Here is a 15,952-nt window from a genome sequence, read left to right as displayed (position 1 = left end):
AGCACAGGCTCTGTGCAACCTGGCTCTGCTTCGACTAATTACCTAAATGAACAAAAACACTGGTAGGCAGGATCCATCAACCTATGTGGTTTATATGAAAATGCATACACTGGAGAGAATTGCTCCACATAAACAAGCTGTCAGGTCAAAATAAAATTAAATGGTCTTAATTTTGTAAGCACCCACTTGCTTTACACAGGCAACTGTATTCACAGTCAAAATTGTTGATTTAATGAAATTTCTACTGAAAGGGAAGTGGGTTCAACCAAAGATGGTCATCTGGTAGAGCTGCTGTATGATTCATTGTCTAATGGGTACAAGCCCTCCTCCCTCAAAGAGTTCTTTTCCCAGATCACTACATGCTATTATGTACTGGACATAGCTCAGTCTTCTCTTTTTTAAACAAAAACTACTATTATATCTACAGATAAAATAAACAAGAACACCAGTAAGCTAAAACAGTAAAAAGCAACCATGCAACTTGATCCTAAATCAGTGACCAAACCTGACTAAGCCTTTCCTCAATACTTACAGTCCACTTTTTACCCACACAGACTGGGTATAGAAGTGCAAGTCCTTGTTCAAAACAGAATTCACAGCGTCTTCAAGATGTAACTCTCTTCCCTCACAATATTCCAGGGCAAAAAGGCTGATAGACGGTTCTTCAAAAACCTGACAAAAGAAAAAGCATCACCGTAGGGGCAAACATACCTAAAGCACATCCCAGACTTAAATATGTCCCTAGGACAGAAAGAAAAAGTTTTTTTTTTATTTTTTTGAGACAGGGTCACCCTGTAGCCCCAGCTGGATTCATTATGGAGACCAGGCTGGCCTCGAACTCACAGAGATCTGCCTGCCTCTGCCTCCCAAGTGCTGGGCATTCTTAATTTAAAGCATAGATGGAATGCACAGGGATGGGATGACTTTTTTCACTCAAATTAAGTATTCCCTCAACTCACCATGTCAGACAACAACAGAATCAATGCTGTTCTTTTTCAGTCATTAGTATATGCAAGGTACCTCTACAAGACTTTGGGGGTAATGAGAAACCAAACAAGGCATCATACCTGAATTTGGACATTACTAATTGGCATCTAAGTTAGGAGAACTGTACTAATAGTATAATGTAATATATATGGTTTTTTAAAAAACCACACCTGTGAAAGTACTCAAGAGAAGCCGCCTACATTCCTTTTAGTGGGAAGAGGAATCAAGGAAGCTGTATGGATGTGATGGTATTTGACTGTCAGAGAAGATATAACAGATCTAAAAGGCAGAGAGAGAATTGGGGGAAGATACTGGTGGGGGACAGAACATGCAGGCGTTTTGTTAGGGGAGCAGCCAGTACAACCAACTAGCAAGAAAACAAGCCCAATAGGAAAGGTGTTGGATGCACAACTGTCACCGTGTACTGACTTGCCAGCTTGCCTGCTACACTGACAAGGCAAAGACAGATCAACTGCCAAGAACTCCTTGGAGGCTCCTGAAACAAAAATTAAGATTGCAATGAGACATCTGCAACTTGGCAAAATGGAAGCAGCATACCAGGAGCAGGGACTGTGGCTGGGCAAATAAGAGTAAATAAAGGAGCTTAGCTTCTCCTTTTTATGCATGTGTATTTATGTGGGAGTGAATATGGGTAAAAGCCGCAGGCCCATGAGAAGAGGAAAAGGCTTGAAAGGAGAAGTCTAGGGAGAGCAATAGAACACATATGACACGAATGTGTAAGGGGAAATACTGGGGGTGGAAGGGTTTAAGTGGGGAACAGAGAAATGAGGCAGAGAAGTAGATCAGGGAGAGGGTCAACCAATTAAGAAAATATCATTTAAAAATCTGCTACTTCGCTGGGCGTGGTGGCGCACACCTTTAATCCCAGTACTCGGAAGGCAGAGGCAGGCAGATCTCTGTAAGTTCAAGGCTAGCCTGGTTTACACAGTAGGCCAGGCCAGCTGGGCTACAGGGAGAATGTATCTCAAAAAAAAAAAAAAAAAAATCTTGCTACTTCATAAGTTAATTAAAACATTTTTTTAAATGGTAAATAGATCATAAAAACTCAACTGGCTGTCACAAGTGACCTGCAGATATCCTTGCACTGGAGCAAAATGACTTGTATTTAAAGATGTATCACAGGAGGGAACTGGTTAAATAAACATGGCAATTACTCACAGAGGAATCCAATAAGCTAGAGCAAGGAACTTCTTATGAAAAAATCACCAAAATTTGTTCTTCAGAGTCAAATACGAAGAGAGACGGTGTAAAATATCATACTTCCTATGATACCAATTTTCAGAAAAAGGAAAACTGATGTATACATACATCTATACTTGTATATACATAAAATATCGCTAGGAAAAAGATAACTGATCTGAGACAGCACCTGCGAAAGTAAAGGGCATGGGAGAGGCAACAAGGGCAGAAGCTTTGCACTGGATGCCTTCTGCTACTTCTTCTCTTTGAGACACAGGAATATGCAATTTATTCAGAAATTTAAATTGGTAGCTATTGTTCACATGTTTGCATTATGCATGTTTTGTGGGTTTTTTTTTTTTTTTTTTTAATACTGCCTACAGGAAATTTCTCTGGCAACACACATGAAGAATAGAGAGGTGAGAAATAACAGTTCCAGTGTGCTGGTAGACTATTTAGGCCAAATAAAAAGAGAAAAAGAGACCTAGACATGACATGGGGGTAGGAGATACCATTAGGAATAAGGCAAGGCCAAGAAAAGCATCACAGTGCTAAAGGCCACATGCTAAGGCAAACAAATGGATACATAAGGAAAAAGAAACTAGGGCAGTGGTGGGGGTGGCTTAGAAAAGTATCTGCCATGAAAGCATCAGGACCTGAGTGTTGAGTCCTCCCACAATGCTGGGGAAGACAGTGATGGCAGCGCCACAGATGGCAACCTTGACAAGAATTGTTTTACTTGTATGTCAGAAATCTGGGCTCTGGGAATTGCGGAATAAGTGGTAAAAACATGCAGACAAGGCAGGCATATGTACTCCTGTTCAGAAATACTCATATGGAGAATGTGGGAAATAAGGGAGGGGTCTGTGAATTTGCTTATGGGTACAACAAAGGACCACAATACAAAAAGAAACTGAATGACTGAAGCCAAGGGAAATGGTTCAGAGGAGGAGTGAGATCCTATTAATGGTTCACATCACTTCAGAACTTCTTGCTGGATTGGTTCGTGAGGAAAAGGGTTATATTGAAAGAGATTTACTATAGTTCCTCTGAGATGAAAGATAAGACAAAAACTGAAAATTTTCCTTTCAAAATAGGAGAGCATATACTTTTTATATTATGTGCCCAAGGTTGTCTGGTTATCATACATTTTGCACTCTTTCCAGCAAAACTTTCCAAAGCAACAGAAACAGTGTGCACCTGCCTTTCTGATATGGTGCCATAAAACATATGTGGCGAATGAACACCTAGAATGTACTCCATAAGACCAGGGGTTGAATTCATTTAACTACATTTAAATTTATATAAGCATATGTGGCTGGTGCATGGTATTAGACAGTGCAGACCTACAGATTACAGTTTATTGCTCCATGTAGAGTGACAACAGTTAAGCTCAAAGGGAAAGACAGCCCAGGAGCATCGGTATTCCCTCTGTAAGTACCACTGACCAGGTCAGGAGCAGATATTCATTACTAGTCACTGAGTCCTCAGGCACTCCCCTTGATATCCACAAACTAAAAATTAGAAGCATCCCTAAAAATTAATAGACTAAACTAAAAATGCCTGAAAACGGGACAATCCAAATCCATAGGAAGCTTTTGGATTTACTATGGGACTATTCTGACAACTTCATCCTTGAACTTGATAGAAAGCATTTCAGCTGACCTGTGTGCCCATATCTACTTGGTGAGCTCTGGGTTAGGGAGGAAGGGCAGACAAAGAACCTGGAAATGGTCAGAACCAGCCACCAGCAACACTGTCTCCAGAGAAGATTTTGGTGTGCGAAAAGAGAGAGACAGTAAGGTCTGATAGTGCCAGTGTGAAATTTATATACGGGAAGGGAGGGAGGGGTTAAAAGGCTGTGCGAATGTAATTTAAATTCTATGTATTAGTCTAAGCAAAATGGGATGTGCGTATATCCCTTTTCCTTTTACAGAATGCCCATGAAGTCATTTTTCAAAGGGATGCACTAGCCACACAAATGCCATCAGATTTAGCTCTTCATCTAGCAGTTCTAGAAATCTAGATATTTATCTTAATGAAAAGGTGGAAAGTTTGAGGTCACAAAAGTGATTTGATCCTTTATTTTTTATTTATTTATTTTTAACTTTACAAGAAAATTATTGAGGATGTCATACATGCATATAAGGTGTTTTAATTGAATCTACAACCACTCCTTCCCCTCTAACTCCTCCCATATCTCCCCATCACTTTTTCCTGAACAACTTTATTTTCTTTCTTTCTTTCTTTCTTTCTTTCTTTCTTTCTTTCTTTCTTTCTTTCCTTTCTTTCTTTCTTTTTTTCTTTCTTTCCTTTCTTTCTTTCTTTCTTTCTTTCCTTTCTTTCTTTCTTTCTTTCTTTCCTTTCTTTCTTTCTTTCCTTCCTTCCTTCCTTCCTTCCTTCCTTCCTTCCTTCCTTCCTTCCTTCCTTCCTTCCTTTCTTTCTTCTTTTTTTTTTGGTCTTTTTGATGATTGGACAAAATGCAATACCATGATCTTCAGGAAAAAGCTGTTTTCTTTAGAATTGTGCCCAGGAATCTTCTGCTTTCTCAGTTATTTCAAGGGAGAATTTGAGAGAGAGAGAGAGAGAGAGAGAGAGAGAGAGAGAGAGAGAGAGAGAAATCTCAGCTATAGGCCTCAGATGCTAATCCTTTATATTTTTAAAATAATGCAGGGAAACTGAGGAGAAATTTATTAAATGACTGAGACAACATTTTAAAAGCTTTTCAAGTTTATATGATTGGGGCTGGAGAGATGGATCAGTATTTAAGAGCACTGGCTGCACTTGCAGAGGACCCAGGTTCATTTACCAACACCCACATGGTGGCTAACAACCATCTGTAACTCCAGTTCCAGGAGACCCAATGGCCTCTTCTGACCTCCCGTGCATTTTATTTCACAGGTGCACTTACATACATGCAGGCAATACACTCATACACATAAAATTAAAAATAATAAATAAAAATTTAAAAGAATTTATATGAATCAGTAAGCACTTTAGGAGAAAAATTAGACAAAGGTGCAAATAACACAGGCTAGCAGCATCAACCAAATAAAAGATAATGGAGATAATGGCTAATAAATCAATGTGGGGATATAACCCACTTCTCTACTAACTACATAAGGATATCATCTTCAAGCCCAGTCTATCAAACTTCTCACTCGAGAGCATCTATTGTTTTTAAACTTAAAGGTCCTTCCAAAGATCATTTTATATATATATAACAAAACAACTTTTTCAGCTTTAGAGTGTTTCAAATTATAAATATGAATAAATCTACAAGTGCCTTTGATTTATAGATATACTTAACACATTACAAAATGAAGAAGGGCAACACAGTGCTAATCTGGACAGAACTGTAGAGATATTTAATCACTGATCATTCAAAAACAGAGTATGGAAAGAAAGATTTTAAATCATCTATTTTCTGAAGCATTTCCCAAATTTGGAAATAGCAAGATACAGAATAATAAGTACTCAAAACTCAAGATGACAGAATACTCTGTACTTTTTAAGAGCAATAGACACCATCAAAATTTAATAACAAATTATGGTCTAAAAATGTCATGGTCTCAGTCCATGTTCAGTTAGAAGACAGTCAACCATTGCTGGCTAAAGGCTCCTCAGGAATCAGCTGTGAGAGGACATTCCTTCCAGGTCAAGTCTAAGCCATGCTAAGTAAACATAGTTTCCAAGAGGCATGAGTAGGCAGGTTATGAAAGAAAAAGATTACTTGAATAAATTATATAAATGAAAATTTAAATTGAAAAAACTGTGACTTCTTATCCCATCAATTAAATTAATAACAAATTATGTTAAGTGGTGATAATATTAATATTTACTACATGTAGTACATAATAATGCTTGGCATTATTGTTATAAATGACAGACACCCTATATAAATAATATGTAAATAAGGAAATATATTCATGTTTCTGTGAAAAAAAGCTCTAAACCAATTTCCCCCTAATTTATTTGGTAACAGATCTAACCTAAATAAACACAAGGATATTTATAATATTTACTCAGTTTGTGTATCCTTGCATATATTTCCCTATAGAAATAGGAGTGCATTTAATTATAGGGTACTTCCTGGTGGCTCACAACTATCCCTAAATCCAGTGGCAGGGGATCCAACGCCCTCTTCTGACCTCTGTGGCACTGTACAACATGGGCTATACTTACTTACATACATGCAGGGAAAACACTCATATGCATAAAATAAATAAATATTTTCAAAAACTATGCTCCTTACCCAGCTGCTTTCATTTGTTCTAGAAAAATCAGTTTCATTGCAGATCTTCCTTTTATATTGTCCCTCCTTTATAAGAAGTTATAACATATCTCAAAAGGTACATTAAATAACATATGACCATCTGTCCAACACCCAGAACTATTACTTTAATTGTACATTTGTGTTTTTATTTTTAATTGACACATAATATGTATGTTTTCATTGAGTTCAATGTATACACAGTGTACAATGATCGAATCAGGGTTATTAGTATTTAAACTTCCTTATATAGTTTATTATTTGTGTCGGAAACAAACTCTTCTAATTCTTAATGAAATATGTAATATGGAATTATAAAAAATATTTAAAAGGTACAAAATTTTCATCAGAATTTTAGATAAAGGAAACATATCAAGTACACTTGAATCTAAACCCCCTTTCCTAGAGGTAGCCTGCTTTTCTCACCTGTGGTGCTCGAACCTTGACTGCTCATCATACCTGCAGCTGTCCATTCCCTGCTAACTCCACTCTGCTACATTCTCTTATATGAATGTGCTATAGCCTGCTTCGTCCATCAAAACTGAAACAAACATCCTCATTTTGCCACCACTGTACCTGCTAACTCCACTCTGCTACATTCTCTTATATGAATGTGCTATAGCCTGCTTCGTCCATCAAAACTGAAACAAACATCCTCATTTTGCCCCCACTGTACCTGACACTTCTTCCCCCAGCTGCATAGGAATAATCACACTTTACTCTGCAGTTAAAGCAAATCTTGCTATTTTTAAATGCTTGTATTTAAAGTAAGTTAATGTTATCTCCCTTTTGTTTCAAGTTGTATTCCTGTGAACATAGGTGAGATTTAAATAACTTTTGCATGTCCTAAATATTTTCCCCTATTCTGTGAATGGTCTATTTATAGCCTCTGCCCACTTTTTAAGTAGGTTTTTCTCACTTGCCTTGAAAGAGCTCTTCTTGCAGTTTGTACACAAAACTTTTATAAGTTATATGGGCTGTGAACATATTTTCTCAACCTGTGGCTCGCTGCGGCAGGTGGAATAATTAATGACTGTCCATCCAACTAATTAATTAATTCCCCAGCATCGTAAGTCTGGGAATCAGTAAATACAGTGTGTTATTTAACACAGGAAAATGGACTTTGTAGATGTGACTAGGAGTTAAGGGCCTTAATCTGGATTATTGAGGCAAGCCCAGTATTCCCACAAGGCCCCTCTTAGACTGAGGCAGGAGGTCAGATATAAAGCATGGGGAACACAACAGGAATGATGCACTTCAAAGACAAACATGGCCCTGGATGAAGATAAGCTGGTACCCTCTAGAAAAGGTAAGCAATGGATTCTTACCCAAAGATTTGCTCACAGAATTCAGTCGTAGCTGTAAATGACTAAGCCTGTAGTATTCACTTATAGCAACAAGACTGAGATTGTGACAAGCAACATGAAGAAATTCATATGCTTGGCTTTTACCTTTTCCTTACTGACTTCTGCTTTACTTATCTAAAGAATACCACTCTGCTCCAGTGTCACAGTGCCACTGGGAGAGTTTCCTATGTTTTCTTCTAAGTTATAACATTTGCTTTTGATATTTAAGTTGTGTTTAGAGTAAAAGTCCTAACTAATGTATTTTCGTGTAAAGGCCAACTGTGTCTATAACATTTGATAGTTGGTAAGAGCTTTGCTGAGACACTATTTCTGTTATATCACTTTCCGTGCTCCCCCACCCACCTGCTCCGCTAGTCCATTCTTGTATCAGTATGCTCTGCATTTCAATTAATACCACAATACTGTAGAGTAAATATATTTCTTGTGGGGACCTAAAGGCCCCACCTTGCATAGGTCGGAAAGGAAGTTACTGGGGGCTGGGCCTGGCTTGCTTTGAAAGTCTGAAGAATACTTCCGCACTGCTGAGGAGTGCATGATCAGTGCGTGACCATCCTTAAGATACACCCTGGGGGTGGGGGGGCGGTAGTTCCAGATGCCTTAATAAGCTTTGGAACACTTGCAACAAATGAGTCTCTGCCTGACTAAGACTCCCTGTTGCATCTGAGTGTCCCCGAGTAATGGGGGCGGTGTGGGCAGGCGAACGGCGTGCTTACTCATCCCCAATCCTCACCTCGCCAGGGGTCGCGGGTTCGAGTCCCCAGCAATTTCTGATAGGCTAAATGGCTCTATCTGTTCTTATTAGAAATTACCTAATTACCTTGCCTATTCTGGACCCATTTCCTTTCCAAATTAACCATTAGTTTGTCACTTTGACTAGAAATGTGTTAATTCAGTGCGGACTGTATGTTCATAATATTGAATCTTTTCATCTCAAAAAGATTCTCTCTCTCCATCTTTTATGTCTTTCAATGAAGTTGTTACAATTTTCCTCAAAAGGCACTATTTTCTGTCAGATTGTTATAAAGTGCCTACAGTTCTATTGCTATTTATAATGTGTCTGGCAACTTTATACACATTAACCATAGAAATGTATCTGGAGACGTTGCTGACAGTCTTAATTCTTCCCTTACCCTTTTAAACTTTTCTTTCAGAATCCTAGGCTAGGACTTGGTGATGGCAGAGTCTTTCCTCATTTTACTTTGTCTGGCAAGGGAGATGCTTCAAATGTCTCACCAGGCGGTGGGATGTTGACTGTAGGATTTTGTTGGCTTTTGTTTTCAAAATTCATACTGTAGTTGATACTATTAACACATGTGGGCTCAGCTAAAATGTTTAATAGTAACTCCTCTACGCTGAACAAATTCGTGTTTCCCCTCATTCTAGGACCGGGGTTATAGTTTTCATTTATGTTTAGCTGTGCCTCCACCCTTGTACTGAATAAATCACTGTCTTGTTAATTTTGATTCTGCATCTTAATATCATAGATGTCACCAAAATCACAATTTCACTTAAAGTTTTTCTACAGGCTCTTGTTATGATGTCTCCTTGGTTTTCCCTACTTGTAGCTGCCAGGATAGGAGTAGTACTTCAAAGAAAGTCAAACTTCTATGGGAAGCCACTAAGGAGACATTAGAAATGCAATAGACAGACTTCTGCTCCCATGGTAATGCAGTTACAGGTTCCCCAACAGGGCACTAGGCCAATATGCATTTATCTCACAGCAGTTTGAAACACCCACCTCTTTCTTCTAACAGTTAATAGTTGCTCAGATATCTTGTTCTCATCTGTGTGCTCATTATTCTTTATTCAGTTCGTGATTGTAAATTATTTTTTAAAACAACTATTTTCCCCATCATCCTTCAAATTCCAAAGCTACATAGAACATTTTAAGTGGATTAGCTACAAGCCTGTGACAAATCCAAAGTACAGTGCCTATTATGGAATGAACTGAAGGAGAAGAATGAACTTTGTACAAATACAACCTGTGTATTTTGGGTATGAATGTCCCGATTTTTTATGGTCATGTACCAAGCAAAGGGTACTATAGATCACAGAATGCAAACTGCTTTGTGCAGACCTACATGACAGTAAGGGAACAGTGTGTTGGAATGAACCTCAGGAACTAGACTTTTTTGAGTTACACACAAAAGCTACAAATAAGAAACAAATAAAGAGTTCAAAAGAAAAAAATAGTCAAATGACCACAATCACTTTAGAAAGACAGAGTGAGTCTCTGAACTTGGTGAAGGGGAGGGGAGGGGAGGGAAATTTCAGAGTGGACCTCAGAGAAACTAGATTACTGCTTACTCCACAGAATTTAGGAATCATCTGTATCAGCAGAGTTGAGAACCAAAGTTCTGATCATGGAAACCTCCAGGTCAAAGAGAAAAAATGGCCAAGAGCAGATCTCTGGGAAATACATTTTGATGGTATAGAAAAAAAGAACATTTGAATTTGATGATGTGAGTGCACTGTATCATCTAATTCTTTTTGTCTTTTATTTAGGGCTTATCACAAAATTTGGTATGTGATAGGTGCTCAGTAGCTAAGTTGAATAAATATAAAATGCATATTCTGTAATATCATTATTGTACAGTATTCACAATATTTCAGCAAAGAATTCAGTCACTTTAAATGCCTTTCCCAATCAAAGCAAAACAGAAAACCTTCAAACTTTCTTCTCCAAAATTGCTAAGCAGTTGTGTTTTCTATTCATGGAGCCTGAACTCATGCCACCACCACCACCATGCCTGACTTTTCTGTCATCACTCGGTACAATGATTTCTAAATATAGATGTCTTTGATTTCAGCAAAACACTTAAGCTTCTTTAAACTTAATAGTCAATCTCTTTCATCTGAGAAGAACATCTGGCTTATGATTATTAGGCACAATTAGTTACCAAGCCAAGGTTGGCAAAACCTTTATAAAGAGAGAATTCAGAAACCAACTCTACAGTGGCTTCAAACTGATACTCAGTATATTACCAAATGCATCAATTTCTATAAACACAATTACACCCTGAGAAGACCTGGATGAAATCTCTGGGACTTAGTTCACCTTCTCAATACTAGGCTACTTGCATTGGTGTTAACTTTTCTCAAACACTGATGTAGAACCAGTGAATTTCACAATGTTAAATTCTAAAGAAATGTGAAGGGGCACTGGGACCACATTCTGAGGCGGGTTCCTCCATCGTCTACCATGCTCTTCATTCGACAGTCACCAAACCACATCTAGGCTCTCTCTCCAGAAAAATTAAAAGCAACAACATTTATTTTCTTTTTTAAAGGAAGCTGGCTCTGTTACAATGATGGAGAGAAGAATATACAGAAAAGTTAGTTTTACCTCTTATTTCTAAAAATCCAATAACAGAGAACACATCTCTGAGTTCCTATGGCTATGGCAGACTGTTTGGATATAATTACTTTACCCAAGGAGGAAGAAGAGTCTATTCTCCTGGCCCACTGATGTCAGTCTTGGTCTTAAAATGCTTTCAGCAACAGAATATGAATGGGACAATGACACCATAACTGAGCAGAAGCATCTTATGCGACTCTCTAATTGAGGTCTTTTCTCTCTTCCACTACTATGAAAACAGTCATGTCCCTGATCAGAGATGATTCAATCACCCTAGCCCACAAATTAGACACATAGAAAATGTGACCTAAACCAACTCACAGTCTGAAATGGAGGCCACACAACTGCACTGCAATTGCTAAGATAAAACATGAAAAAATCAATAAACATGTGCTGTTAAAAATACCAAGAATAAGGGGACTTTTGTGAAAGCTAATACACAACATTCCCTCTACCCATGTGAAACCTAAGGATGGACAGACTTGTTTTTTATATCCAGTAAAGTTATTAAGAGTATATTTATCTGCATTAGATCTGGAAGCTGTCAAATACTGAAAATACCTATTGGAATGGTTTCTTTGCAGAGGAGTTAACTGAAGCCCATGGGCACATCAGTGAGAGGCAAGATTATAAAGAATATTTCCAGCTCCTTTTACTATCAAATTATTGCAACGCTGCAAATTATACAACCAGGGACCTACAGTATAACATCTATCTGTTAGATGGGGGAAACTGTCACTTGCAAAACATACTAATACAGTATGAAGGTAAGTGGGAAGACTCTGACGTGATACCATTATGGCACTGAGCACTAAGTCCTAACATGACTACAAGACTGTAGGCAGCACCCTCAAAATATGCTACGGTAATCCAAAGCAAAACTAATAGACCAGTTTATACATCGTTTAACTCAGAGGGACAAAACCATATCCTAGACTGAACCTGGACTCACAGTGGTTTGTGGCATAGGCAGTGGTAACAGCAAGTCTATTAATCCTAAATTGGATCAAGGTGGTAGGACAAAGGAAGCAGACAGGATCAGAGAAACACAAGAAGGGTTCCAGTACTGTATAGGGAAAAGAGATGTAGATGCTGGAAGACATGGTGACTAGGACCTGAAGAAAATGAGTCCTTTTATGAGTAATGGTAGCCTAGGTACACTAGTCTCAAGACATCTACCTTACTGTATCCAAATATCATGCTCAAAAACTAGCTTTCTGATTATGATCAGTTTTTTGCCCAACTTCCAATGGGCAGACACTGAGAAGTGAACTCATACATAACTGACTTTTATTGAATTATTCAAACTGTAGTTGATTTACCTCACTGAATTAAGAATTCTGAAAACCTTCCAAGGAGGTTCCTTCACAATTTAAACCATATCTTTTGCTTTTAGAGTTGATAAATGTCAAGCATTAACTCTGTTGATTTGACCATTAAAATTACTAAGAAATAAATCTCTTTCCCAGTAAATGTGGACTACGTAGTAAAGCCTTTGCTGTACTCTGTAACTTTCTCACAAATTTAGTGGTTTTCCTTTGACAGACAAGAAGCATGAGCAGCCACTTACTCTTTCCAAGTTAGTGTTGATGGGGCAAATGGGAGCGACCAAGAAGTCTATTTCTATTCTTGTTCCTCAGCCAAGATGCTATTCTTAGGCAGATACCAAGAATACTCTCTCCAGGAATGCCTTGTGAAATAAGATGACACTGCTAGGGTTGAGATCAAAGGAGCTAAGGCATCATCTCTGGAGTCAGTGCTAACAGAAAGGTCTGAGTCACTCCCACTATTCTCTATGGCTTTTAATCAGCTCTATGTATGTCTCAAGCTTTGACCAGACATGTCTCTAGAGAATCATCTTAATTAGAATCATAAAAGCATCCAGATCCTCATCATTTCCTGAAGAACAAAAGCCCAGCACTGACAGCCCAAAGTGCTGATCCTGGTTTTCTCACATTTAAGTTTCTGAATACGTTTATTGTAGAGAAGAATCTATTTACTCCATAAACACAGGCCTCCACAGTGACCCAAATAATTCTGCATAAACTAGGCAGAAAAGTCCTAATTTCCCAAAACCAAAGTTTGAAATCAATGCCAGTGGTATTCCCTACCTTAATGTACCCTGGAAACCTGAGTAGCAAATTGTCGGGTGATTCAACTAATAAATGTCAAGAGAGTCAAGCTATCATTTTTATAGTTAAGAAGCTATAACAGTTTTAAAGCACCTCATTTAATATTTCAATGACTTTACAGAGTCCCATTTTTTGTTAAAGATAACAGATAAGGGGTTGGAGAGATGGCTCTGTAGTTAAGAGTACTGGTTGCTCTTACAGAGGATCTGGGTTCCTTTCTAGGCACCCATATGGCAGCTAACAACCATCTGCAACTCTAGTTCCAGGGGATTCAACACTCTCTTCTGGCCTCCAGAGGTATTGCATAACATGGGTACACTTATATACATGCAGACAAAATACTCAATACACAAAATTTAAAAAATAAATAAATCAAAAATTGTTTTTAATGATAATGAGAAACTACCTATGACATACAAGCTGAGGAAAGTATTGAACTGGAATTTAAACACAGGTTTCTATTACTCTAGTTCTTTGTTTTTTAAATAGTGGCACAAATATTATGAGAGTAACCAACCACTTTCTAATTGGATTTCAGGTCCACCTCATAGGAGCCCATACCTGACATAGTTATCAGGCCTATAACCCCGTGGCTAGATAGGTCACAGGCCAAAGGGGAGAACATACTACTGTCATTCTGCTAAATAGATATAGAATTAAACTGACTTCTTATGATTTATTGGTACCCATAGATAAACGCATCTCTTAGCTCTCACCAGAGAAGCTTCCTTATGCAGCAGATGGTGATTAACATAGAGACTCACAAATGGCCAACAGGCAGAGAATAAGAGGCTGCAGAGTGCTTATGCCTGAATAGGACACTTAAACTTCTGCCTCCCAAGGCTCACTGATCATTGAGGAAGAGGGGGTAGAAAGACTAAGAGCCAGAGGTGGTGGATGACCACAAGGAAACAGTTTTCCAGACAGCTGGGCAGTTACTCATACAAACTCAGCAATGATGACAGCATGCACAAGTCCCAATTAAGCTCAAGCCAGACAAAATCCAAACACAGAAGTAGAGAAGCGGGGAAGAAACCTCAACCCTATCTGAGGAACTACTGGCAATGATGGCTTCTGATAAGGGGAGAGATGGTCTCATTTAAGGGTGTGACTCCTTGTCAGGTTGACCAGGGCTCCAATGGATGGACCCACACTGAAGGGCATTTGGGGACACAAACCTAACTCTCTCTCTCTCTTTCTCCACACACACCCACACCTACATCCACATCCATAAAATAGAGTACATGAAAACATTACATTGGGCAAAGGTGTAAGGCAGAGTGCATATAAAGGAGAGATCTAAAATTGATCAAAATATATGAAATTTGCAAAAATTCAATAAAAAAATTTAAAACAATAATAGGTGAAAAACTACCAAAGTCATCCAAGATGAAGAAAGTATCGAATTTGGATTTAAACACAGGTCTTTCTTACTCCAATTCTTTTTTAAATAATGTTTTTACTGATTCTTTAGAACTTCATACAATATATGTTGATCATTTCCTCTCAGATCCAGCCCCACCTCCCTATCCAGGCCCACCTCCCTATCCAGCCCCACCTCCCTATCCAGGCCCACCTCCCTATCCAGGCCCACCTCCCCACCCAGGCCCGCCATCCCACCCAGGCCCACCGCCCCACCCAAGCCCACCTCCCTATCCAGGCCCACCTCCTTATCCACCCCACCTCACTATCCAGCCCCAACTCCCTATCCAGCCCCAACTCCCTATCCACCTCCACTCAGATCCCTACTATTTTTTAAGGACTATCTTTCTTGCATATTACATTACTGCTTAAAGAAAAATAAGAAAGCTACAAATCACATTTGGCTGAATATCATGAGTGAACCTCAATTTTGTAATAATTGACAATTAAATAATTCCTGCTTTAATATTTTAGTATCTCCCCTTGTACTATTTCTTCTAATTTCTAACTTCACATTATAAACTATTATTCAAGGAGCTAATAAAGCCCTTCACATACATCACTATACTTGGAATCATTACTGGCTAACAATCATTTGAGGTAGATATCATTACTCCCCTCTTTATACAGACTAGCAAGCTAAAGTTCAGACAGATGACCCAATTTGCCTACAGTTACTAAGCTTGGAAGCAGTGCAACTGGTCTCAAATCCCAGTCTCTCAAGCACTCCAGATACTTACGTAACTACACTAGCTGCAACAGTCTCATAATCGCACACTCAGCAAATTACTCACATAGTCAATGGGCTTGAGTGCTCGGACTCTAGATGTTGAGCAGCCACAAGAAGTAAGGTCAACATAGAGGCCTTCTTCTAACACACACTGATGATAGAATATATCTTCTTGGTAATACAGGAGCCAGCTATAAAGGAAGTGGCAAGACACTCAAATTACATTTAGTTGGCAAGGTCAACCCGTCACCATGCTATAGAAACCAGGGTATAGTGAGGACACAAAAGTTGTGGTGCTGCCCATCACTGGCTAGTAAACAGTGGCTGCTCTTGTTTACTTTCTGCTTATTATGTGCCAGGCATGAGTCTAAGAACCTCACATATATTATTTCACTGCATCCACAATAATTCTTTGAGTTAAAAACCTAAGTTCATTTTTATAGTCAACATACTATACTAAGAATTTTAAAAGGTAAGGTGATT

At 38.5% G+C, this 15,952-nt stretch overlaps 1 protein-coding gene across 1 annotated transcript in view; it reads right to left on the bottom strand.

Moving 5' to 3' along the window:
• Crybg3 (crystallin beta-gamma domain containing 3) overlaps positions 1 to 15,952 on the bottom strand; it is a 119,779-nt gene that overhangs the window by 11,029 nt on the left and 92,798 nt on the right. The window contains exons 17-18 of the mRNA XM_029567646.1: positions 15,534 to 15,660; positions 533 to 672 (exon numbers count right to left, since the gene is read on the bottom strand). Of these exons, the coding sequence (XP_029423506.1) occupies positions 533 to 672; positions 15,534 to 15,660 (267 nt within the window). The remainder of the gene's footprint in view (positions 1 to 532; positions 673 to 15,533; positions 15,661 to 15,952) is intronic.

Source organism: Nannospalax galili, unplaced genomic scaffold (assembly GCF_000622305.1).
Source record: "Nannospalax galili isolate Female #2095 unplaced genomic scaffold, S.galili_v1.0 scaffold821, whole genome shotgun sequence".
Classification (NCBI taxonomy): Eukaryota; Metazoa; Chordata; class Mammalia; order Rodentia; family Spalacidae; genus Nannospalax; species Nannospalax galili.
Note: the sequence above shows the minus strand (reverse complement) of the source record. Positions and strands in the feature narration are given on the sequence as shown.